General features: G+C 48.1%; 2 protein-coding genes across 10 annotated transcripts in view; both read right to left on the reverse strand.

The window, feature by feature from the left end:
* Nucleotides 1-11,308, reverse strand: part of TLL2 (tolloid like 2) — a 106,302-nt gene extending 94,994 nt beyond the window's left edge. For all 9 annotated transcript variants that reach the window (XM_064463654.1, XM_064463650.1, XM_064463653.1 and 6 more), the window contains exon 1: nucleotides 11,066-11,308. In XM_064463654.1, coding sequence (XP_064319724.1) covers nucleotides 11,066-11,216 — 151 coding nt within the window. In that variant the 5' untranslated portion in view covers nucleotides 11,217-11,308. The remainder of the gene's footprint in view (nucleotides 1-11,065) is intronic.
* Nucleotides 11,309-22,360: 11,052 nt separating this feature from the next.
* The window catches only part of TM9SF3 (transmembrane 9 superfamily member 3), a 52,758-nt gene continuing 48,689 nt past the window's right edge, over nucleotides 22,361-26,429 (reverse strand). Inside the window, exon 15 of the mRNA XM_064463657.1 lies at nucleotides 22,361-25,332. Within this exon, the coding sequence (XP_064319727.1) occupies nucleotides 25,265-25,332 (68 nt within the window). The 3' untranslated portion in view covers nucleotides 22,361-25,264. The remainder of the gene's footprint in view (nucleotides 25,333-26,429) is intronic.

The raw sequence follows: 26,429 nt of genomic DNA on the forward strand, positions 1-26,429 counted from the left end.
GTCTGCAGTCGGATCTCGTGCCCCTTCACTGACCCCTCAGGGTTTAATTGCTTATTTTAGGGAAAGTGCAGCCTAATATTTGCAAACTAACAGGCTCCGTTCTTCACGCACCTCCCTTTAGGACAACCTGGATGACAAACCTTGCCACAGCAAGCTTTATTTCTCCCCTTGGACAGAGCTCCTCATTCTGATCAGCTGAACCTGAGCAGCCATAGGACAGGTAGTGCAAAGGTCAACCATTTCTTTAGAGTACAGCTTCTTGCAACAATACAAAAGTCTAAAATAAACAACAGTGCTCCCTTAGATTTTAAGTCTTTGATGCTTCAATTGCAATACTTCTACACAGGACTGCCTTAAAAATATTCATACATAAAGAAGAGGAATTTAGCAAGAACCATGAAAGCCGATAAATTAATACACAAGCTGAAAGTGTACTTTCGGAAGGAAAAGTGTTTCTCCAACTAGTGAAATATCTGCCTTCAATCACAGAAAGGCTCTGTATAAAAATAAAATACACTAGTAAACAGCAACAGCCTTCTCAAAACTGAGGTATCCTGTCCAGAAAGCATGTGTTTAGTATTTACCTTTGTAATATTTTGTCTGTGCAATAGCTGCATTAGCATAAAGATGACTGTCCAGAGGGAGGCATACACAGATGTGCACAGGAGGAAGGGAACTTGTAGGGAAGAAAACACTTTCCCCATGCCCTGTGTCGAATTCTGCACAGAATGTCCTATTCCTCCTGAAACAGGGGACACCCCCACGCCCCCCCCCAGCTCCAAGGACATGCCTGTTCCCCTCCCACTTGCCAAAATCTAATTCTGTAACGACGAGCCAGTGGGACAGTCCAAAGCTGGCAGCTCCTTCCACTCCACACCAAGCAGAGGTCTAGCTACGAAATACACCGGCACGGCAAAAGCATCAGGATCCAGCTGCCAGCACCGCCCAGGAGGACAGAAGGAGCTGCCACACTTGATAGCTTGAGGCTCTCCATTTCGCACGTGCTTGCAAACACCAAGGCAGGCTCACCTCTGCCAGGAGATGAGGGATTGCACGACGGGCAAGGAGGGCAAAAGAACAGAAAATGCTCCTCTCAACGTCCAGACAAAAAAAGAGGGCAGCCAGGAAGTTTTATTCCTCATGTCAACATCCCATTACTAACCAGCACTTTTCCTTGACAACAAAGCTTTCCAAGAAAAGGCAGATTTGGGCACTCGAGCAATGGCCTTAGGATATCCCACTCTCTGCCCAGGAAACAGGGAAAAAAACCAACCAAAAAAACCCAGCGTATCACATATCACCTTCTTACTGAAGCATGACAAAGAAGAGAATATATGGCAGAAGAGGCCAAAGAGGGGAAAACCAGAAATCAATGGGATCTAACAGAGCGTGACAGAAAATCACTTCCCCCATAAAAAGAGGTTACTTGCCAGGTTAATGAATCTTTTCTGTGCTGTACTTAGACACCCAGGAAATGGAAGGGGTCACAGGAGCAGTGTGGGTGGGAATGCAATCCCTAGAACATGCTTTCAAGAACAATCAAAGGTTAGAGATTAAATCCAGGCAGCAGTCAACCACACCACACATGAGCAGCTTGGTACACGGGCCAGCTGCAACTCAGAGCAAAACACACTTCCAACATCAACAGTACCGCAAGTAACAGGCTTCTCTCCGCTGTAAAAACAGCCCGACAGGCCACCCAAGCCCCCCCAAAGGGTTGACACCAAGAATCGGAGCATCTCCGCTTGCACAGGTCAGTGGTGCCAGCAGGGACAAAACAAACTGGTGAGTAACTGCAGCGGGACCACAAAGAAACAGCCCGCACACAAGGTCACGCTGCGCAAACAACTAAGCAAGCTCTTAGCCCAGCAGCCAAAACTTCTCAAAACTCACTTCTAGGTAAAGGCCTGTGCCTTACTCTTGTTGGGAATGCACAGACAGCAGACAAACCAACAGAGGAATGTCTGTGCAATGGCAGGGTACAAGCTCTGAGGGCCACACAAGGCTGAACTAGACCTCTGGAGTATCACGCTCATCCCAAGCCAGGTGCACGTAACATTGAACTGCGGTTTCTTCTGTCTGGAGCTCGACTGACAGGCTCCATAAAAGAAGTGCAGACCCTTGCTGTCTTATCACTCCCCTGTCCACATCTAGCTTGAGCTACTAATAATAGGCCACCCAAGGAATAGCCTTACTTCGGCCCAAGATACTCAGTAAGGGAAATGCAGGCACGTGACTTCCAAACTTTTCAAAGCCACCTAACTCGTAGGTAACTATATGAGGTTCCCCCGCTGCCTCCCAGGATCATTTACCAACTGCTTTTTCTCTGTCTGGGGCCTCCTGACACCAGGACAGCTCAGACACCTCTGCCATGTAGCTATGCAAGCTTCCCCTGCAGCGGCTGCCTCATTTGCCACCCACTCCTCAACTTCTGCAACAGAGACATGGACAATGCAGCCCAAAAGCCCCCTTTGTTACCCCTATTTGATGCAGTCTCAGGGCAGACTCGCTGCCCGGGACAGCTGTTCGAGACAGACCACGTTATTCAAGTCTACCTCGGTGCCCAAGGAGCTACATTGCGAGCTCCAAAGCAGACCTAATGCTGGCATTTCTGCAAGAGGGAGTTTTGACTTTGCAAGTCCAGCACATCTAAGTGTTTTTATATCTGGGGAACTGGCAAAACCAATACCTTCATCACACAGCATCCTGTCAACACACACCCAGTGCGGACAGTCCTCGACTCCCACAACGGATACCTGCCCCTGGAGCAGGGCCCTTCTGCCAGGGACAGCCAGTAGTAGAGGGGGGCAGGGCACAGCTGGTAAATACACCTCTCTCCTCCAAACTCTGCTCGCAGAAATGAGTGAACAACACCCAGCAGGTCTCATCTGAAATTCAGCGCACAAAATACCAACCAAAACAGCTAATTTTGCCAAAGTTCAGAGCAAATGAAAATGCTGCTGATTAGGCAGTGCTATTTGCAGGCAATGCTATCTAAGTTCAAAGTGGCACTGATGAGGCGTAGGAGGTGGGTGACACCCACAGCCATGATACCAAGACTGGAAAAAGGCAATTCTCAGCACCCTCCAGGACTGTATCTACCAGCTTCTAATAACCCAACAAAGGGACCCAACCGTACTGCAACACTAACTCTCAACAGGAAGAGATCAAACACTCAGCACACTTGAACTTGTGTCTTGTAACATGGTGGTACAGTTTGCTCTGCAAATAGCTTTAAGGTTTGTGGATGGGGAGGTTAAATAGATGCGTTCTGCTTCGGTGCTGACATTTGCACGAATACAAAGTGACTTGAGAGGACGTGAACTTCCGTTCGGATCTAAAGCTGAGCCAATTCACGGACCAGCAGCAGCTGCGGGTGTCGGACAATTTGTATCAGTCGAACCAGAGGGTGATTTACCAGTCGCTGGGGTTTCGCACGGGCTTCCTTCTCAACATGAAGTTAAACATTTCTCTCCATTCCACGCTGGGCTGACACAAACTGGCCAAGAAAGAGTAATCGATCATTGAGAGTTCTTTACTCACGGGCTTCCTTGCACATTTAAGCTGTTTCTACTGACAGGGAACTGCTAGAGTGGACCTGAACATCATTGGAGATCAACATTTCTGGGAGCTCAGCTACGACAAAGTGGGGAAGGGGGGGAAAGCAGAAGACATAGTACCTGAATCAAAACAACAGCCAGTTTCTACTCAGTCATCCATCCTTTCTGAGCAGTGAAAGCACATCTCAGCACTAGTTGAAAGCTGTTTTGTTGCAGGTTTGTACCTGCACCACTTGTGATTCAGGACAACCAGGTCATTCAGTGTCAGAGGTGCCCCCTTCCTTCCAAGGCTGCCTGTCTCCAAAAAGAGCAGACAGACCTCCTCAGCAGGTCAGTGTTCTCCCCTGTCCCGGCACAGACAGCTCCGGACTCTGATTCACGGAAGGCGGCCACACCATTTCCCTCTGGTTTCTCGAGGGCAAGGGTAGTTCGGCACATCAACCCACCTACTACAGCAAATGGCCCGTTGCACAGAACTGGTTCATCACGCGCTACGCAGCAGGTAAATGCACACCACAGCGCAGGGCTGCTGTTCAGCTGAGTGAGGATGGAAGAACCTACAGAGCACGGGGAGAACGGCATGAGTTACTGCTAGGGTGGGAGAGGAGACAGGGTACCCCACAGCCACAGCCTTTTTAGCACAGTTTTAGCAGTGAGAAAGAGGTGACTTACCAGTTAAATGCAGCTAGTTCTTGGGTTAGCCCTCCAGCAAGGTGTAGACACACTACACGGGAGACGAGGACAGCAGGAGAAAAAAAACCTCCAAGCATTACTGCAAAGGTAGACTAGAACTACAGAAACGGAAAGTGCCTCAAACCAAAATCCTTGGCTTTGGGGACTTTTGAAGCCTGGAAGACTTGCGGCACAGTTTCTAAATGCCTTTGGCTGATGCTCTGTGACTTACTAATCTTATGCCACAGAACACCTGAGGCAGCCAGTCTTCATTGATCAAACCTGCGCAGGCTGTGGTCAAGGGCAAACAGCTGTGAGCTGCACCCAGACTACAAAGTTCAATAAAAGCTCTACAAGGTCTTTGTGGAGAAGTACCCCTGACAACTCCAAACACCTCTTCCCCACCCCACCAGCCTTCTTTAACAAAATAAATGTGCCCCTTCCCCAAGTCCGACCATCCCTTGTCTTGTCCATTGCTAAATCCCAAGGCATAGGTATAGCACAGAGTGTTACATCTCACACAGGACAAGCAGATCCAACACACCCCAAGAAGTGTCAAAGATCAAGCACGCTTTTGTCAGATCCCAGCTAGGCAGCTAACACTGGAAGGACTTCAGACCCAGATCTCAAGCGCTCCTTTGCCCAGTGATCATAAAGGTTTTTTCTCAAATTCCCCAGGCCAATGGCTTCTGTACCTGGGAATCTCAAGCTGCAAGAAAATGGTTAGTGGTTATTTTTTTCTTTAAGCCACAGCCATTAGCTTGTGCTTAGTTAGGATTATAATAAAAGTCACCTTAAACCTTCCCTTTGAGGAGACAACTTCTGTTGCAGCTCTACCTCACTGCAAAATACAGCCTCCCCAACAGCAAACAGCTGCATCACTGAACGCATATAAAGACGGAGTATCTCCAGTACTCGTCACCCACCTGTTTTCCATTCTGTAACTGCTGTCACCTCCCCAAAACAGGTAAATTAAAGACTGAACAGCCTGTTCCCTCATTCTTTCCCAGACCACCCAAAATGGTTCAATCAACTTCCTCCTACAGCATTTAACCCTTCCTGCAACCTACCAGGGAAAAAATATAAGGGGAATGATTGCTTGTGAGAGCTTTCTCCTTCCTCCACAACTAACACAATGGATCTGTGCATCCAACAAAGAAAGCGGCATCTGCATCCCACTCAAAATCCAAGCAATACTCAAGCGACCTGGACTTTACTGATCCTGTCTTCCCCTTCTCATTTGATCACCCCCACCCCCAAGGCTTTCAGTTTCTAACAGCAAATTCCTCAGCTTCCTGCAGAAACGTCTGCACGTGACTTCAGATGTTTGCACCGCAACCCAAACAAAATTTGCTGCCTTCAGAACAAAAAGTGCTGTGCCTATACGAAGAGAGAGCTAGAAGGAACGAATGACAGCAAAGCACAAGTTATGTATCTCTGCGAGAGCTTCTCTCAGGACAGCACTCAGGGTGTGGGGCCTCTGGTGTGGGGCTTTTAGAAGCTGGTGGATCAAATCAGCAGGTGGAACAGAAACAGGGATGCACAGCAGTACCTTGCAACTGGACAAACTGCATCTGCCCTTGAAGGACCAATGGCTCAGCAGGAAAAGCTGTTCTACCGTCGCCAAACCGCTTCTCTAACAACTCTTCTAGTGATAAAGAAACGGGAGACGGGACTACTGCTAAGCTCCCTAACAGGGCCTGCGCCCTCACACCCCTTGACTCAGTTCTTCCCCTTCTGAGCTCACATCCCCAGCACTCCGCAAAATCCCTCAGGACTAAGTCACTTTGCCGGCGCCATCTCCCTGCCAGAGACCTGCTTCCATTTCACAGCCCCCTCACGCCAGGTCTGCCTGCGCAGGAGCTCTGCAAGCAGCAGCCCAGAGCAAAAACCGCCTCTCTGATCAAAGTCTCATGGAAGGAAACTGAACTTGCTTGCAAGGCTCATTTGTGCCTATAGGCAATTCCCGCTCAGTCCGGCTCTCCTCAGCAATGCAAACCGTCCCGAAGGGTACTTGAGGCAGGCACAGGCAGCAGGAGCCCTGACACTTCTGGCATCTGGTTCAGGAGTGCAGGGCTAGGCTGGCAGCAGGGCTGCCTGCCTCCTGTCGCAGTCACCTGCAGAGAAACGCTGCGTTGCCTGTTTGGCCTGGGAGTCAAGACTCGGAGGTTGGCCCATGTCTGGACTTGGTCAGCCTATAGGCAGGACATGTCACACGAGCATAAACTGCCTGGCCAGAACAGACAGAACTGCGCCAAGAAACAGGGGACTCCAACACAGGCACCCCCAAAGGACCCCACCCTCAAAGACGAGCCACTGAGGGAAGTGCCAAGCAACTGCACCACCAGCTCACAGAGGGCAGGAGGCACCATACTAAGAGCCAAATGACCCAGGAACCAAGATGCTGAGACCAAACCACAACTTTTTCTCCTCACCTGCTGATTTGGCAAGTGGAAAAGAGCCTCATCATAGGCTTACTACTGGAGGGAATGGGTCATCAACCCTGTAAATATCCAGGGGACAAATTATTCAGTGCCCAGCTTTCCTTCCTATTTATGTCTCCCACCTCCCCTTGCTGACTTAAGTTGGAGTATACCATCTCCAGAGGTCACTTTGAACCTCAGAGATTCTGCTCTTCATCCTAAATTAAAGTTCATATAAGCTTGCACCAAAATAACTACCAGAACAAATTACAGCCTATTTAATTCCTTTGGTTCCAGTTCGCCTGAGGAGCCCCAGAAGGATGCGCTTGTTTTGTTTAGCAGGCATCCATAGTTCCTCCCGCTGCCTGGCTGTCAGGCAGCCTGCACCCTAGCCCAGGTATCTTAAGCTGGACCCTCTAATCAGCAGATCTATCCAAGCACATGCCAGGCTTACGACATTTTTCCACCTATAACGGAGCAGATCAGGGCAGGATCCTTTGCACTGTTCCCTTTGACAAGCTCCAGTGACCTGCTGCAACACTCAGCAAAACCCACTCAGCAGAGTCAGCACTGTCACCTCTCCTGGCAACCCAAACCGACAGTGCAGCCCTGCCTCTACGGCCCCTTTAGCAGCCATTCAGGCATCTTTCCCTCTCTTTCTACCCTGTCAAAAAGGCAGGAAAGCAGCCACAGATTAAGAAAAGGAAATCCTGGACAGCTGGAGTGTAGAGGTTGAGCAGCAGGCTCATTATGGCCCATCAGCAGAGCCCTGGTAACTAGACACATACTTGTACCAGCAGCTCAGTAGTTGCAGTGATTTAGGAGCATTGTCCGTCCTGCCTTGCTGCTGGAGATTATTTCACCCTTAACTACTCCAACAGAGAGGAGCATGTCATAGAATCATGTGCGAGGCTTTTCACTCCCAGTCTAGCAGATCAACCATTGACAGTCTGCACTCAACCTCAGGGCATGAGCTGCAAGGGTGAGGAATTGGCAAGCTTTCATTTCATAACCTGCCAGATCTAAATCCATCACGGCCTCTGGATCACAGCCATTAGCCTGCAGCAAAAAAAAAAAGAAGTAAAGCACTATAGTTTTAACAGCTTTGGAAAACACGTACGTGGAGCAGCAGTTTGTGTTCGCAATGGGCTGAGAGCCTGTATACAATCTGCAGCCACAAGACCGTGCACAGGAGCCCGTGCCTACAGCAGCAACAGAAACACCACTGCAAGTCACACGGTGCCAGCTCTGTTTCCACAGACCATCAGAAACCTTCCCTTGCAAAACATACCAGGCACCTGAGCTTTTCACAGTAGGTCTGCAAGCACTGCTCTCTCACCAGCCATGCTTCTACACAGATATTGAGACCATCCCATCAGTGCCTAAGCTCAGGCCCAAGGAAGTTAGGACAACTTGTCACTGCTATAGCACATCAGGAAGAGAGCACGACAGACTGCCACTAGATGCATTAGACAACCGCCCTGACATAGCCCATCTCAGAGGGGCAATTCCGTTACAGGTGTCTTCACCTCGTCTCACTTACAGAAACAGATCTCTTTGCTCATTAACCTTGGCTGGACTGACCCTTTGGGGTGGTGTTCTCAGCAGTGAACACCTGCTTAGCTCTACTAATGGTCTAGCACTGGAAAAGGAAGAAGGCTGCCGATGCAAGGCAGGGGGAGGAGGAGAGGCCTAACAGGGTCTAACACAGGTCCATGTGGTAAAAGTCTTGCTCTATTTTGGGGCTGGCTTTAAAAACTAGAGCTATTCAGTGCACAGAGATAAGTACATGGCATGTGAGGCGTGTCTTGTAGCCCAAGTGCTCTGCGCTTCAAGATGATACAGCCCACGTGGAGAGAAACTGGATCAGAGAGCCAGAAAGCACAGTCAGGACAGACTGAAAGAGTCTGAGTCATATCGTCCATAGAAAAGACGGCTGAAACCTGAGAAAGCCGGTAACAGTGCTCACCGGTGAAAAGAGCTGCAGCAAAACAGAGTGCACCGTACTGTCCTCCACACCCACGCGGACTGGGGGGAAAAAGCAGACTTAAACCGCAGTACCGGAGCCTGAGGCAGACAACAGGAACGCCAAGGCAACGCCGGGCGAGGCTGCCCAGCAGCCACCACAGACAGGTGCGTGGCCAGCACGGTCAGAAACACCAGCCCGGCCCTGGGCTCCAGGGGACGACTGTGTGACCTCCAGCGGTCTTGTGCTCTCCTTCCTCTCTATTGGAAAGAAGACATTGGAAAAGTATTAGAGGCAAACTCTGACAAGTCAGAATATAAAGATCATTTCTGCAATTGATCCTGACTGAACGGACTTGACAGGAAAAACACACATTAGTTTTTTCTGCCTACGAGGAGAGGAGGTGAGTATGTACAACGAAGGGAGGCTGCCATTTGTAGTCCAGGCTTTTCTCCGCGTTCATGAAGAAGTGAGAGCTAGAGAGCCTAGAAAATGGTGGGGGCTGCAGGAAAAAGAAAGGGTCTTACAGCAAAGGCAGGTAAATGACAGGTTGGGAAATTGATTCTTTTTTTTCCTTTCCTGCCACAGGTTCCCTGTCTGATGTAGGTAAATCAATTAAAGTAAATGCTCTCTATGCAGCCCTTAAAGGAGCATTCCTCATCCTCTGTGTACTTGACCTGACAGTAACACCCAAGAGTCCCAAGTGCAAGTGTGGCACACTGGAGACGATGGCATATTTCTGTCCAAGCAAGGATAATACGTTTTCAGCTGGGAAGGCCAAAGCACTGCACCTGCAGCTTTCCAGGTCTGAACCAGAGCCGTATCACTAAGACCTAGTTTCACTGGAAAGAGAGACGAATTCATTATCATTTAGAAGCAGACACAAATACAGTAAGGCATGCTTGCGTGGGCTGGGTCCCATACTGATTAAAAACAATTTTAAAAACGCCACCAAACCATATATCAGATCACCAATGACTTACTGATCAAAAGAATGCTTTGTGCAAAAAAAAAAAAAACCTCTGTGGAGCGAAGAGGACTGAGCTGAATTTTGGAATAAAATCCACCATTCACAACGCAGCCTGCGTGCAGGGCCAGCTAAACAACTTGCTATACAAGACAGCGGGGCTCTGATAGACGCTGCCTTGACAGAGCTCGTCTACGTGAGCTGATCTAGCTACAAGCCCCCTAAGAGCAGTCAGGAGAGAGCTGATAACAAGGAAAGCTATCACCACAGGACACTGAGGAGCAGCTAAGAAACCATTCAGGGGGCAAAGCCCCAACTCAAAAGACCAAGAACACCACACAAAGAAACTCCTTCCTTTTTTTCGATTCCTACAATGTTAAGAAGATAGGAGTTTGCACAAAGTTACCTATAAATGGCACAAGACTAACAAGGTATCGATTGCCAGCTCCCCAGCAGAGAAGCAATTCACAAGACCACGGTGGTCACCGAGAGCTAGAACCAAAGGGAGTAACAGCCACATCAAGGGTACTGCCCAGTCTTCCAACGAGAAAACCTGGAGTCATACTCCCTTCGAATTCAGATATTCGGGATGACAGAGCTCTTGGTGAAACCGAACGGTTAAAAAGGCTTAGAAGGAGCTCAGAAACGACCGAGTGCTGCCTAACATGGAACGGAAAACTCTGAAGAAGGGATGGAGGAAGCAGCTGGAGGCTTCCCGGAAAGAATGCGGTAACTCGCACACAGACAGCTAGAAAGTCTCTGGATCCACCGGGAGGCCGGGCCGGTGCCCGGGGCGGGTCGCACCGGCTCCCGGCCCGCTGGGGGCCCCGGGGGAGCCCCCGCACCAGGGCTCGCCGCCGCCGGCGGGGGATCCCGCCCCCGGGCCCGCTCCGCCGCTGCGGGCCGGACAGAGCCCGCGACAAGTTGAAAGAGCAGCCAACAGGCTGCAAAAAGGCACCGAAAATGCTTATATGAGGGGTAGGGGGCACACCCCAGCAGCAAGATGCAAAGCACCGCTGGGCACTTCCCTGGCTTTGCGGAGGGGATGCGGGTGGGAGGGCGGTAACAGGTGGGGGAGTGGAGGGATGGGGGGAGCGGGGGGGATATTCTTTTTTTAACCCCCCAGGCGTAGGCTCCTCCCCGGGGCTCAGCCCGCAGGTAACGGGGGCAGCGGGGGCGCAGGCTGGGGGGGCAACCAGACCCTCCCCGCCGCGCCGCGCCGCGCCGCCCCGCACCGGCGGGACCGGGAGCAGCGGCGGGGTCCGGCGGGGCCGGGGAGGGGGGGGGGCGGCGGGATGCCGAGGCGGCTCCCGGCTGGGGGGTCCCGCCGAGGCCAGCGGAGCCCGGAGCCGGTCCCCCGGCGCGGTCGCGGGCGGCGCGGGGGCGCCGAGGAGCGCTCCGCAGGGACACCTGTCCCCGCCACCGCCGGGCTTGCAAACTTCTCCCGGAGTTGCAGCCAGCGCGCCCGCTGCCCTACCGGCTTTGCAAGGGTCGCGGTACTCCGTCGGCTCCCGCGCCGGCTCTGGTTCCTCCACCCGCACGGCGGCCGCCCGCCCGCCCGCCCCCGCGGCGGGCAGCAGGAGCAGCGACAGCAGCAGGCGGCGGAGCGGGGCGGCCCCGCGGCCCATGGCGGCGCGGCGCGGCGCGGCGCGGAGCGGTGCGGGCCGAGCTGCGGAGCGGAGCGGAGCGGAGCGCGGGGCCGCCGCCGCCGCCGCCGCGGGAGGCGGGGCCGCCGCCGTCACTCAAGCCAAGCCCAGCCAATCGCGCCTGCGCCCGCCCCTTCCCTCCGCGGTCCGAACCGGCCGGCAAAAGCTCCCGTTCGAGCAACGGAATAAAGAAACGCAATCAAATTTATTAATATTACAGTTACTGTTACTATTTTCCCTCGAAATAACCGTTGCTTCAGGGGCAGCCGAAGAGAAATAGCTCATCCGCTGCCGGGAGAAACAACATTTCACATCGCAGCCCTAAAATCCGCGTGTGAGCGGAGTTGCGAGACCACGGATGGAGAAGGGGGGGGGGGAACCAACCGCAAACTAAAGAAAGGGAGAAATTCAGAAAGGTGGGACAAAATGTCAGGGTGTGCGCCTGTCCCTCTCACGCGCTTTTTAAGTGCATTACAGCAGCTCTCAGGGGTAACTGGGCTGTCTTACTGGAAATCTGGGCTTTGGGATGATCCATATACAGCAAGGCTTGGGAAATGGGGCAGATAGATCATGTGCAAGATGCTCGGCTGCAGCAAGGAAAAAAAAAAAACCCAAACTAAAGAAAGGGAGAAATTAAGAAAGGTGGGACAAAACAGGGCTTTAAACTAGAGGCAAAACGGGAGGGCAAACATATCAGGCTTCCCTGTGACAAGCTGTGGGATGATACACAATAGTTAGAGGGATGGGCTGCCAGTACGAGCCCTCAGCCTGTTGGCCAGAGGCGTGCTGGGGACACTGCAACACAGTCGAAGTGAGCTGGGAGCTCCTGACATGGAATCATAGACTCATAGAACGTCCTGAGCTGGGACGGACCCACAAGGACCACCGAGCCCAGCCCCTGTCCCTGCACAGGACACCCCAAATTCACACCGTGTCTCTGAGGGCCTTGTCCAAGTGCTTCTGGAATAGCATCAGGCTTGGTGCCGTGATGCCTCCCCGAGGAGCCTGTTCCAGGGCTCCACCGCCCTCTGGGTGAAGAGCCTTTTCCTAATATCCAACCTAACCCACCCTCCCCGGCACATCTCCCTGCCATCCCCTCAGGTCCTAGGTAGTAGGAGCCAACAGGGAAACTTCCAAGAAACAGCTCAAGGGAAACAAGGGGTGTTCCACTAAGAAGGCGGCACGGCCAACAGCCCGGATGAAATGCCTCTACACAAACGCACACAACATGGGAAACAAAGAGGAGGAGCTGGAAACTACCGGGCTGCTAGAAAGCCGTGACCTGACTGCCATTACGGAAACTTGGTGGGACGAATCCCGTGACTGGAATGTGGCTATCGATGGCTATGGGCTGTTCAGAAGGGACGGGTGATGAAGGAGGCGCGGGGGCGTTGCTCTCTACATCAAGAAATCGGTATCGTGTAAAGAGCTGTCCGTGAAGAATAACCATGAGCAGGTGGAAAGCTTATGGGTAAGAACCAGAGACAGAGGCAACAAAGGGAACCTTGTGGTTGGTGTTTACCACAGGCCGCCTGATCAAGGGGAGCCTATTGACCAAGCCTTTTTCCTCCAGCTCCAGGAGGCTTCGTGCTCACAGGCTCTCGTCCTACTGGGGGACTTCAACCACCCTGACATCTGCTGGAAAAGCAGCATGGTGAGCTGTAGGCAATCCAGGAGATTCCTAGAATGCATTGAGGATAACTTCTTGAGCCAGGTAATAGACAGCCCTACCTGAGGGGATGCAATACTAGACCTGATGGTCACCAATGCAAGTGACGTCAAGATTGGAGACAGCCTGGGCTGCAGCGATCGCGCACCAGCGGAGTTCATATTCCTGGGGGATATGGGAAGAGCAAGGAATATAGTCAGGACCCTAAATTTTAGGAAAGCAAACTTCCAGCTCTTCAAGGAGTTGGTCAGCAGGACCCCCTGGGAAACGCTCCTCAGGGACAAGGGAACAGGAGACCTGGCAGATCTTTAAGGACGCGTTCCATACAGCGCAAGAGCTCTCAGTTCCCAGGTGTAGGAAATCAGGCAAGAAAGGGAAGAATCGCATGGCTGAGCTGAGACACACTGGTCAAACTAAAGAGCAAGAGGGAACTGCACAGGCAGAGGAAGCGGGGACAGGCATCCTGGAGAGTGTGTAGGGGTGCTGCCTGGTTGTGTAGGGATGGGGTCAGGAGGTCCAAGGCGCAGCTGGAGCTGAATTTGGCAAGGGATGCAAAGAATAACAAGAAGGGCTTCTACAGGTATGTCAACCAGAAAAGGAAGGTTAAAGAAAGCGTATCCACCCAATGAACAAGAATGGTGGCCTAGTATCAACAGAGGAGAAGACTGAGGTACTTAACAACATTTTTGCCTCAGACTTCACTGGTAACCTCTCTCCTCACCTCTCCTGAGTTGATGGACCACAGGATGGAGACTGGGTGGTAAAGCCCCTCCTGCTGTAAGGGAAGATCAGGTTCATGACTACCTGAGGAACCTGGATATACAGAAGTCTACGGGACCTGATGAGATGCATCCCAGAGTCCTGAGGGAACTGGCTGATACAGTTGCCAAGCCACCCTCCATGATATATGAAAAGCCATGGCAGCCAGGTGAAGTCCTGAACTTTGAACATTGTGCCCATCTTGAAAAAGGGCAGAAAGGAGGACCTGGAGAACTACCAACCTGTCAGCCTCACCTCTGTGCCTGGCAAGATCATGGAACAGATCCTCCTAGAAGCTAGGCTAAAGCACATGGTGGACAGGGAGGTGATCTGAGGTAGCCAGCACGGCGTCAGCAAGGACAAGTCCTGCCTGAACAACTTAGTGGCCTTCTAAAATCAAGTGACTATATCAGTGGACAAGGGAAAAGCAACGGTTGTCATCTATCTGGACTTCTGTAAAGCTTTCAACATGATCTCCAACAGCATCCTTCTGTCTAAATTGGCAGACACAGATATGATGGGTGACTGTGCAGTGGGTAAGGAATTGGTTGGATGGTCGCATCCAGAGGGTAGTGGTCAATGGCTCGATGTCCAGATGGAGACCGGAGACGAGTGCTGTCCCTCAGGGTCCGTACTGGGACCAGTGCTGCCCCAGATGACATTTTCATCAATGACATAGATGGTAGGATCGAGTACACCCTCAGCAAGTTTGCAGATGACAAACTTGGTTAGGGTTAGGGAGAGCTGACAGGTGTACAGGTTCAGTGGGGGATTCTTGGGGTGAACGTGCAGACCACAATCTCCCTGTGCCATAACTCTTTACCCCTTCAACTGCGTACTTCCAAGCTCCGACAGCAGCATCTCCAAGCAGTGTTTCCCATTACAGCACTGGCTCTACACCCTCCCTTCACTCAGGCAGACAATGGCTTGCCATCAGCTCTCCATAAATTTGTCACTTATCTTCTAGTCTACAGCAGTGAATGATACCCAAGCATAAAAAGGCACACCGTGATTCAGGCATATACTCAGCAGCAATGCAAGCTACTGCAAGCAATTCCTGCCTCTCCCACAGCACTGCCCATTTAATATTGGCTTCCCAGAAAAGATAAAGTCAGGAAATTAATATCGTCTCCAAACCTTTACAGAGGCCAAAAATGCTCCATCAAACCCTGGCATGAAGGCCATGGTCAAAAGCTCTGCTAACCGAATACACTAAAGTTTTCTACAGCTCCTGAAAAGCCCATCAGGTAAAGACAAACAAGTGGCTGGGGAGTGTGGAGAAGACTCCCTCCCATGGGAAGGGGAGGCTGGCATGAGCTGCCCACTTGCCACCCCAAGCATCAGGTTCCCTGCCCGCCTTCTGTAGCACAGGGCACTGAGGAGACAGCCTGCACAGCTACCCAGGGGGAGAGGTCAAGAAAGATAAAAAACAGATGTCATGTAAACAACTACCAGCAAGGTACCAGACATTACAGTAAGGGCACGCTAAAAATCTCTAGAGCACAAGACAATTTTGTGCATGTGATGGATGCGATCGTAGCCTCTGCTCAAGAAACACCCCGAGGAAAACTTCTAACACCAATGTTTATCTGTCTAATCTGCGTTTTCGGGGGGCTGTAATCAAGGTGATGGCAGTCAGGTATCCACCAACACCTCAGAATCTCTCTCGTTGTCTTTTGAACTGTGGTATGAGATGGAGCAGGCTGGCCATTTAGTTCCATGGCCCCCATAAACGCAGCAGTTGGTCCATGCTAACACCCAAGACCTGCATTCAGTCTCGAACATCAGTGGTTCTGGTAATAGCTGAGTGGAAGACACGCCGCATTTCCTCCACTTTGTGCTTCCAAGCAGGACCTGGAGGATCAGAGGAGAAACCTGAAGGACAGGGAGGTCTGTCCACCAAGGCAGGTGGGGGAGTCTGGGTCACCCATGAGGGGAAGTCCCAGGCTACTCCAGGGGCTGTCACTCGCAGGACAGGCAGAGAAAACACGCATGGGAAATGTCTCAGATTTTCACTGGAAGACTGAAACACCTTTTTTGGTGTACCAATCTTAGCAAAAATGAAGCAAAAAGAGGAATAACAAGAACACATTTCAACGGACAAGTCAAGATTGTGACTAGGACTTACTGCTAACGCTGGATAACACCACAGCTGCCTGACCATTTGCTTTCCCTGAGGATGCTCATTCCAAACTCTCCGCCCTTTACTCCTCACTGATGGTCACTAAACTGGGGCTGTAGCACCAAATTCGCCTGTTGAGATCAAGCCTGGAGAATGAGGGCACTTTCAAGAGGAGCCCTAAACGAGTCCACGTCCTCATCAAACTCGTGGGGGTTTGAAATGCAGCTGACCCATCCATTGATGAGTGTCCTGAAAAAAAAAAATGAAAGGAACGGTAATTTTGGAAACCAATTTAGCACTCAAGGCCTCATATGCATAGAAGCATCTTACTGCTGCTCTTGCTCTCACCATCTTAGCAGAAGATTACCGGTGGCTTTAGGTACAACTCTGGAAGACCTGACCCAAGACCTACACAGAGGACAGACAAAGTGACAGGAGCCCTCTTCAAATATGTAAAAGAAGAACAAGCATCAGCTGCACCAAGGCCGATTTAGGTTTCAGGCAAGCTTTCCAGCAGTAAAACAGGGAAGCCCTAGAGAAGATTGCCATGAAGAACCAAGGGCATTTCCATCACTGTAGGCTTTTCAAGAGGAACACAAGGCAAATACACACTAATGCTAACAGCTTTTACTTTTTCTGCATTAGGCTGCTACTTTCCATGACTTTGTCAGACATAGAGCAGAGCCTAATGCTTATTTTAAAAGGAAACACTGATCCCTTTCTGTGCTCCAGAATTCCCAATTCCTATGAGGTAAAAGCACTAGGCAGTGCTTTCTCTCTGCTCTGTCGAGAAGGTCCTGGCAGCATTACTTTCTGAGGGTCTGGGAAGCTGAAAAATAAAAGCTTGAATGCTTGCAAGGTTGGGTCCACAGCTTTCCTGGCCAGCGTCATGGATCCGCAGGGCAAGCACTGCCCTCGTCAGAAGAGCAGAGATTTGGGCTGTCACCCAGTTAAGAACAGAAGTTCTTTGACCACATCAAAACTGTTTGCTAACATCTTCCAGGATGGCAACACATGCTGGGGAGCCCAAACTCTCCTGTGTATAGAAGCTCTATTATAGACATGGATGGGCATATGAGAGGACATCCTATTATAGCTCTGAAGGAGGAAGAGGAAGGGAGCAAAATGAAATGTGGATCCTTAACTGTGCAATTAGAGCCTGTGAGGGAGTTCAGAGGAGTCTATCGCTGTTATCCATACGCAAACAGAAAAGTTCTCCCACTACAGCAGACTCTTTCTGGAAATCCATTCCCTAACATGAGAGCGGCTCGACCCTCCCACAGACGGCTCTCAGTAACAACGACAGAATTTTGCAACCAGCAGCCAAAGCAGTGCATGCAGAGTAATGGCTGCTTCTCGGCGTTTAGATCGGTTCACATCATCTTGATTGGCAGGTGCCTCATCAGTGCACATAAGGAACACAAAAGCCCTGTGAAAGTATGTTTTTCATCTGAGCTGGTAAAACAGTCAGTGAAGTTTCACACCAGCAGTGCAACCTGTGACACCAACAGTCAACTGTCTGAAAACAAAACAAGCTATAACCACCACCGTCAAAGGCAGCCTTTTCCTTTGCAGAACCCCTTCCTCCCCGACACATGCAAACGAATCCACTGCCTTTTCAAGCCTCGCCGAGCAAGAATGCACACAGCTCTTTCCGCACAGCATCCACGAGCAAAGCTGTGTGGGAGCTGATGGAACATCCCCGCGTACAGCATGTCCTGAGGCCGAAACAACACACGTTTGCTAGTTTCTGCACGAGACCTGCTTCTTCCCTCTTGCCAGCGCTTGAGTCCATCAAATCTTTTAGCAAAGCAACTGAGGCACCGCTCCTTTGGAGCCTGCCCCGCTGCGGATTCCATTCGCAGCCGTCTCCAGCTTTACGAGCAGAGATTTCATTTCCTGGCCTTAGCTCCCCAAACACGCTAAGGTATTCCTTCCTGCATGTACATCACCACTACAAGGGCAGATGGAGCCCTGGAGAGCTGGAGCACATCTCTCAACCTGAAGCATTCTCCTTCCTCCTCCCTCTGCGTTTCCAGTACCCCTCGCTTCTGCTTGGACTTATTTCATTGCTTCCTTTTTGGAAGGAAAGCACCCTTGCTGCAGGCTTAGCCCGATGTGCCACGTGTCGCTTCCTACAGGCACCGCTGGGTGCTCTGCAGAGTCATCACCCTCCCCCTGCCTCGTGACGCTCTATCCAAGGCTCATTTAGTCTGTTCGTGCCTTTACAGGCTTCCCGCCCTGATGAAGCCTGTTCACTTACCCCGTCCCCTCTTGCCCATTTTATCCACCTGGTTCTACCTAGCGGTCTATCGCTCTCCACTCTGCAAGCTGACCCCTCTTAGGCCATCCCTTCTTCACCAGCTTGACCACTGTCGACACATCTAGGTGATAAAACGAATATTGACCCTTGCTCTCTCTTCCATGACCCATTTTAGTCTCTCCTGCAGTAGGCTGGGGGCGGGTCATGCTTTTTTATCAAGTTCATTGCATCACCACCCAGAAAATATCTCACCGAAGGCTAAATGATTCCCCACCCAAAAGGAATCTTTCAAGGTGCTGACACATATGTGCTTAAATGTGTTCCGGGGGTTCTGACCTCCACTGTACAGCCAGCACACTGCAGTCACAGGCACATTCACCTGTGCATTAACAACTCAACATATGTTGAACAATGTAACCCTGTTATACGTACGTGGCGACGCTTTGGGAAGCTAGGAGTAAGTAACCAATGGCTGGAAAATCCCGTTTTTGGTCACCAAAGTAGCAGCAGACAGGATTTTAAGTCATCCCATCGCAAAAAGCACCAAACAGAGGAAACCCAAACCACCTCTGGAGTATTTCTGAGCTGCAGTCAGAGACACGCTGTGCGAGGCAGGGGGAGAAACTGCCTTATCTGGAAGGATGAATTTTGGCTTGACCATTGGTTCCCAAACTGAGGCACGGGAAATTGAGGATTCATTACTTCACTTAAAATCTGTTTTCAGGGTTCTGGAGTCAGTTGTGCTTGGAAAGCTGGTGGGTTTGGTGATCTCCTCCAAGGTTAAGCAGGAGGGCATGGGAACACCTTTGTGTTTTCCCGTGTGGATTCCCAGGCGAATTCACAGGTCTTCCCAAATAATTTTTTGCCATAGGAAAAAAATCTGTCTTAAATAATTTCTTTCTCTTTCCCCAAAGGGATGGGATGGGAAAGTAAAAACATTTCTCCAAGCCTCTCCTGTAAGACAAAGATGAGAAAGTTACATTTACCTGTTCACCCGCAGGCCTCCATCACGGAGCCCAACAGCATATGCTACCAGCGTTTAGGCTGTTTCACAACAGTGGGTAGAATTTAATGAATCTGTCCAAAAAAATCAGAGATGCTGCTCTGTGGAGAATTGCCTTAGATAAGTTTCCCAGTCACAGTTACTGCACAGGACTTCCATAAATAGATTTATCTGTAGTAACATCTTCATCAAAATAACACACGTGGCTGTGGCACAGAACATGCAAATATTTCCCTTCCTTAGGCAAGCAATACTTCAAATTAGGTTCGTCTTACATGTCACTCTTTAGATCGCTGAACCAGGAGTAGTGATTTTCTTCTTTGTTATTTATTTCACCATATATATCACACAAAATCATGGTACATTTCAGGTCCAGAGGTGGGTGGTTATCACTTTCTGTTAGTGAGACAAAAAAGAATTGTCAACAACAACAAAAAAATCAACTTTGAGCTAAGCAATTACTAAAAATGATTGTGCAGAGTCCAAATGCAGAGCTGAACTAACCTAGGAGCATCTCTTCAACATTTCACTTTAAAAGTCTCCAACTCTTGCAGGTAAATGGGTGTCTGTCTCTGCAGAACGTTCACTAACTCACCTGCCAACTCCTGGTCAGGCATCAGAAGGGAGATGAGGAGAAAATTTCCATCCCATTCTTGTAGCTACTCCTCCGTAGCAAAGCAAGAAAAGCCTCATGCTAAGCGAAGGATGTAATCCATTTTTCTCAATGCAAGAAAGTGATATGGCTGAACCAAGACTGTAGTGATTCAGAATGAAAAAATAGCATAAAATGAACTCCAAGAGTGCATTTTATCTCTAGTAGACCAGAAATCCACCATGCCTCGTCTAGCGCTTTAGCAAATCACACAGCTCCGGCATTTCTGAGACAAACCTTTGGGAAACAAGAACGAACAGGCACAAAAGCTTCCCTGAGCTCGGAACATGATGTTCTCAGCCGTATTTGGAAGATTCTCAGGGACAGTTACCATAGCTCTGAAAACTTTTCAGAAACCCAGGAAAAGCTTGCCACGCACAGCCTTCAGAAAAAATTTTCACAGGCTGGTGCCTAACCGCAGCAGGAATTCCTAGTTTGGTCAGACGGTTAGACAGAACTACTAGGGACTGGATGCTTTGGCCCAGACTCAGCACAGGATTTCAAGGTTATAGCGCTTACGTCTATGCTTTGGTGAACTGGAATCAATCAAGATAACTGCTGCATCATACGGGTAAGGCTGTCTGAAGGTGCTGGAAGAGTTGATGTCTAAGCCAGGACTATTCTGTAACAGACCCCCTCAGAAAGAACAGTTCTGTAAAATTGTTTTGTTTATTGCACATAAACTCCCACTGTGAAAAATGCATGTGTTTTTTGGAACACTGTAGCCGTGCGACGCCAGCTGAAGGGTAAGTAGGAACTTGTATAGTTTGGCTTTGGGATGCTCCAAGTCCAAGGTCGTGAAGGAGATCTTCCATATGGAAAGTAAGGGAAGTTCCTATGGATTTGTCTGCCATAAGAAATGACGCCTCAGCATGGCAGAACATCCAGAGACACTCGACATATTGTTCTGCATCGTGTTACTAGGAGCCGGTGAGAAAATTAACCTACCAACAAGCCAAAAATGCCGGCAGCAACTAACATCACCTCCCTTGCACGTGACAGATGAATGCTTAGTTTACTGCAAAAGCCTCGCACCGCGGCGAATACCCTGGTGAAAACGAAAGCCGTAATCGATACGGGGCCGGGGGAAATGACACTGTAACAGCAGATCTGTCTCCAGAGGCTTGCCTTTGAGATGGGTTAGTCCGCCAGATAACCCAGCTTTTCCTTATCCTTTTAACTATTGAGTTTCTGCCCTCTAAAGTGATTCTCTCCAAGAACTGCCTGAAATTACGGAACTGCACAAAGCCTTCCAGAGTCATGGGCTCTCAATTTTTCTTTTGTTCCACACACCATAACCCCCAAACAGAAGAAAAATTTCAGAACCACAGAACTAGTCATAAAAGTAAATACTGTAACAGCCCCTTCCCCAGCTGAAAAAGCACCTCCTGGATAAAACTGTGAGATGAGAGGAACTACTCATAGAACTCAAGATGCAGATGTCTCTTCAGAAAACGAGAATTTCCTCATTGAAGTATTTAGCAAAAAGCAAATGTTCCTTTGCAAGGCTCATTTCTAGACTTCTGCCACTGGGAAACAAATGGCATCAAAACTTGGGTTTTGGGGTGTTTTCGTTTTTTGGGTGGTGGTTGTTTTTTTTGAGAAACGATGCTCCTGAAGAATGATGCACTGCTTCAGAATTTTAAAACACGGCTTTATTCCAACAGAGATCCAACAATAGCCGTGGCTTTCATGGCTTCAGTGCCAACGCTGGTAGGAAATACTTGCTTTAAACAGCAGCAGCGGTAACGGCTGTTGCAAGACTGCTGCTACCATAGTGCATTTAGCTACAAAAGATCCGAGGGATCCAGAACTGGAATCCTTCTCCAACCTAGAAGTTCCAGCCGACTCTTGAAACGAAGCACAAGCCACACAGCTAAGAATTAGTTCAAGATGAGAGGATCCCTCAGCTCTAGCTCCAACTATTTGGCTTGCTTGTCCACAGGCTGCAAAGGAGACTTGTTTTTTCCCCTAAGCGTACGCTTTTCACAGACGTTGCAGTGGAGAAATTGCGGATGCGCTCACAGTTATGCAATTTTGCTGCCTCCAGTGAAGCCGTGTGTATTTCATGGGGCAAACACGGCGAGATGCTGGCGGCGCTGACGCCAGAGCAGAACGTAACCTTCTCCTTTGCGTTACCTCTGCAGCAATGACAGTGATAAGAACGTGCTAGCAGTTTTAACACCAAACGTGTAAAAATGGTTTTGGATTTTTAACCCTGAAGCTTGTTAACGAAATACACCTAGGCTATCACACAGAAAACAATTTAATTGTGTGCCCTTTCCACACTTCGTAGTGTAAGTCTGGAGAGGAATTAACAGACACTGTTGCTTCAAAACATTCAGACATCAAAAAAAAGAGAGCATAACGTAACATTTATTTGCAGTCTCCATTATCTCCAATCCAGCGTTCACCACTTCTCATACATGACGTACCAGAGGCGCTATCTGTACGCACTCCGCCTCAACTGAAAATATTTACAGTTTTATTTATCTAAAGCAATAGCCAGTCTTGGTCAAATGCTACACAACTATTTATCCAATTCTCTGGCCTCTGTGCCAGAAGTGGGAGAAGTACTGAGCAGCAACTGAAGAGTTATCAAAAAGCTTCAATTAAAGAACCAGAAACTCCTAGGAAACAATCATGGAAAGAGGAGTGTTGGCTCTAAGATCTTTATTTCTTCCATAAAAGAGGAAGGACTACATCATTTAAGCAGAGAGCTTCTGAATTCTATTAAGCAAGATGGTTCAAGCCATATCCACAGTTTTTGGGGGGCAAATAAACAGCCTTGCCCCAGACAGCAACCATAGAAGACAAGCTGTTGAGAACTGGTCACATTTTGCACTCCTTCAGAAACCAAAAGGAAGTGGGAAAATGAAACAAACCCCCAACTTCTGCGCTAGGGTAGAAGTATAAAAGCGTCAATTATTTAAACGCAGTACTTCTCCAGAGGAACGCGCTTGCAGAAACAAAAGCAATGCCTCTGCAGTAAGTATCTTTTCAATGTCACTTTAAAAGCTACACAATCCTATCTGGATATGCAAAAGCTAATAATGCCAGAGGATAGAGAAAGCAAGTAGGCAGCCCACCATTCCGTGGCATTAAAAAGTGATTAAATGAATTTCACAAACGGTTTAGTGACATTTCTGATGGACTAATCACATAGCAGTGCTCTAAATAGAGAAACAGACCCATTATCAAAATACTCCCTTTAAAAAACTTGTATCTTGGCAGAGTACTTAATGATTTATCGTATGAAGATAATGGCTTCTCACTTCCGATTTAGAAGAACAGGGATGAAAAGAGGGCTTCCCACACCTGTATGCACCTGCAAGAACTAGTGCAAAACCAATACTTTGCTTTAAGTCTCCATGTTTTGGAACAAGGGAAAACTAACTGTGGACCCAGTTTATAAGCTCATCTTAAAATCAGCCTGGACTTTAAAAAGAAAGCATTATCTTCTGCTCAACGGCAGAGTGTTCAGCCACAGACACCAACCATTCACTTGAAGCACAACTTAATTATTTTCGGACTGATTGGTTAGAATTAGCGAGGGAAATCAGAGCTGAAAGCTCAAACAAATACTTTTCAGAAGCCATACACAACAGGATGCCGTTGCTTCTCACTATCACCTACCTGCTCAGCTCCCCGAGCCTCCACCCTGACCCTGCCAAAGGATGGTTGTTTCTCGTTGTGGTTACTGCACTAGCGGTACTTTTTATATAGAGACAATACAGTGCTTATCAATACAAATACTTTGCTCTTTTTTTTAAATTCAGGAAGTTGCCTTCTCCATGGCAGGTGCTCTCTTTCAGCCAGCCACACTGATGAAAGCATCCCTATACGGCAGATGGCTAAAAATAAAATAAAATAAAAAAAAATCAAGCTGACTGGCTCTCAAATCTGTCACAAACACATTCAGGATATTTCTAGCTAAATACGGTGCATAATTAACAGTCACCCTAGAAAGACTTGATCTTTATTTGCCCATTTATTTCAGCCCGTGCTTATCCCCCCCCTTTTCTCAGCACGCTACCTGGATCACAAAACAGATTTCTCCACAACCAGTTCAGCCAAGAGGAATCGTTTTGGGCTGGTCATTCACTCTGGAGCTGTACTGTACAATACAGTTGTAAGCAAATTCTGAATTCAAAGCTTGGGGTTCTGATATTTGAAAACCACACTAATATTGTAGACAGAAACTGGCGTTCAGCAGTATTGGCTTTTCAAACATTTTCGATTGCAAACTCATCTATTTTCACAATCAGGACATTTTTGTCTGAAAAGTTTATTTTAGTTTTCTGAACACTCTAAAGCAACTGTGCTTTTGATGTTACACAAGTGTCCAGACCAGATTAACAAAAATTAAAATGTTCTAAATTACAAATTTAATTCCTGTAAGAGCTTGAGAAAGGAAATAGAACAGAAAAGCATGACATACACACATTGTGAAGAAACCCCAACTTTTCATGCAATGGCAGGCAAGATGTAAAAAGCCACCCAAAATTCACACATTTTTACACCGAATCATCAGAAAAGTACTCTGTAGTAAATCTGTACATCCAAATACATTTGGGATCTACACCTAGGTTACATTATTTAATGTATATACACTTATTACCCCTTGTATAATGTCTAAAGGAAAATCTTCATTCAAACCCAAATGGAAAAAAAAAAAAAAGCAAGACTAACTTGGAAAAAAGGAGAATCACTTTAGACATTCAGTTAAAATGTTGGTTTTGTTTTAATCTAGACCTCAAAGTGTTCATTAAAAACAAACAATCCTCTTCATTTAACATTTTGCTTTCTAACTGTACAGTAAATTGCATTGCAGAGAACACATCCTGTCTGCAGACTGTATTTTCTTTGGATGGATTTAAGATGTTAGCTGGATATTACTTTAAAGATAAATAAAGGGAAGTTGGTCCAACTAGAACAATAGCTGATATATTACATGCATATGGGTTTTTTATATATTTTTAAATTATATTTTAAACAAATGAGTGCAGGGTATAGTTGATATCGCAAATAAACCAAAAAGCACCCGGAGTCAAAAATATAAAACATACCTCCTACCCTGGCAATGGCAGTAAAAATCAGAAGAGTAATCTTTCTGGAACGGTATCTTTACATAATTTAGAAATGTTAAGTACCAGGAAGACTACTAATCAAGTAGTTTTAGCAGCCAAGTTTCCCTCTTTTTATTGAATGGAACAAATGCTTTAAATAAACCGTTTGTCCTCTTCACTGAAGAGAGCTAGTCTATTCATCTTTAATGAGCTAGGTTTTTTGTTTTTTGTTGGTTATTTTGGGGGGGGAAGATTAGCCACGTACTGTAGTAATGCCTACTGCATATAATCCAAGCATTTGCTGTGAACAGTTGGAGAAAGCAGTCAGTAAGAACCTAGGATCAATGAAATAGATGTTACTTTAAGCCATCCACAAAATGGAGACCCATATAGTGCCCAGTGTTAAAACCCAAATCTCTTCTCGCGCTTTTTGTTGTGCAAGTTCATCCCCATGAAAACAGGAGCTGATCCATAGTTCAATTTTCTTATTTCCTTAGTCAATTTTCACATTAGTGTAGATTTTACGGACAAAGGCACTTGTTCCCATGTAACCAATAGCTCCTGCAAAATAAACCAAAAACGTTGAATACGTTAGAGAGCGGATCACCAAAATAAGCCAGCAATATAAAACACACTCACTTAAACAGAAAGTCACATAAAGCACGCACTCTGCACACAGAAAATGATTTACCTGCAATACTTGTTCTCAAGCCCTAATTATCCACGCTCCCAGTGAATGCCTGGCAAGAACTCCCCTAGTCTAGCAATCTAAATCCATTAAGCCATCTTACCAAGAGCCACGCTCACTTGGCCTCGATAAATATAGCAGCCCCCCCACTGCTGCCAATAACCGGGTCCCTTCTTCTGAACAGAGGGTAAAAAACATACAATCACCCACTCTGCAGGGAAGGTGGACGGGAGGGCGGGTTTTTATTATAAGTTACATGCCTTCTGGATGAGTGCTTTATTGGCAGATGGCTTTTTTCCTTCCCACAAGGCACAAATAATAATAGATGCCCATCCCAGGAGTCTTAAACTCCAAGGAGGTCTGTACAAAGAGATTAAACTAGTAGCAGTTAGTAGTTAAAGGAAATTGCAACCTGTGGTTTTCAAATTAGTAAGAGTCATGAGCAGAGTATGCATTGTCACCGCAGTAATAAAAGAACAGGTCACTGAGTTTTTGATAGGGGCAACAGCTTATGCTGAACTGAAAATACTGCAGGAGTAAGAACGCCTGGAAAAATTAAAGAAATGCACTAGACCAAGACCTCTTCTGAGAAAGAGGTTCAGCAACCTACCTGGTCAAACCCAGAACCGCAGGTTTGCCAGGCTCAGTAAGTACTCTTGACTTAGATTATCCGCAGGGAATACCCCAGTGCCCCTGCTTCACCTCTTCCAAGAGAAATGAGAGTAAATCAGCCTTGTGGAAGTCAGTTTGGCTAACTCTCAGGTTCAAAGTGAAGTTGAAAAATCAAGCAAGAATTAGAGAACTGCTGTCAGACTGCCAGAAGGACACATCATAAAATACGAGAAGAAAAGGATAGAGAAGTGAGGGTCTAGAACTCAGTCTGTAAAGGTAAGAGGATTCCTAACATCAAATGTGCTTGAACGCTCAGTAAAGACTGGACTCTAAACAGATATTTTTGCCTCCCTGAAGC

Source organism: Phalacrocorax carbo, chromosome 12 (assembly GCF_963921805.1).
Source record: "Phalacrocorax carbo chromosome 12, bPhaCar2.1, whole genome shotgun sequence".
NCBI lineage: Eukaryota > Metazoa > Chordata > Aves > Suliformes > Phalacrocoracidae > Phalacrocorax > Phalacrocorax carbo.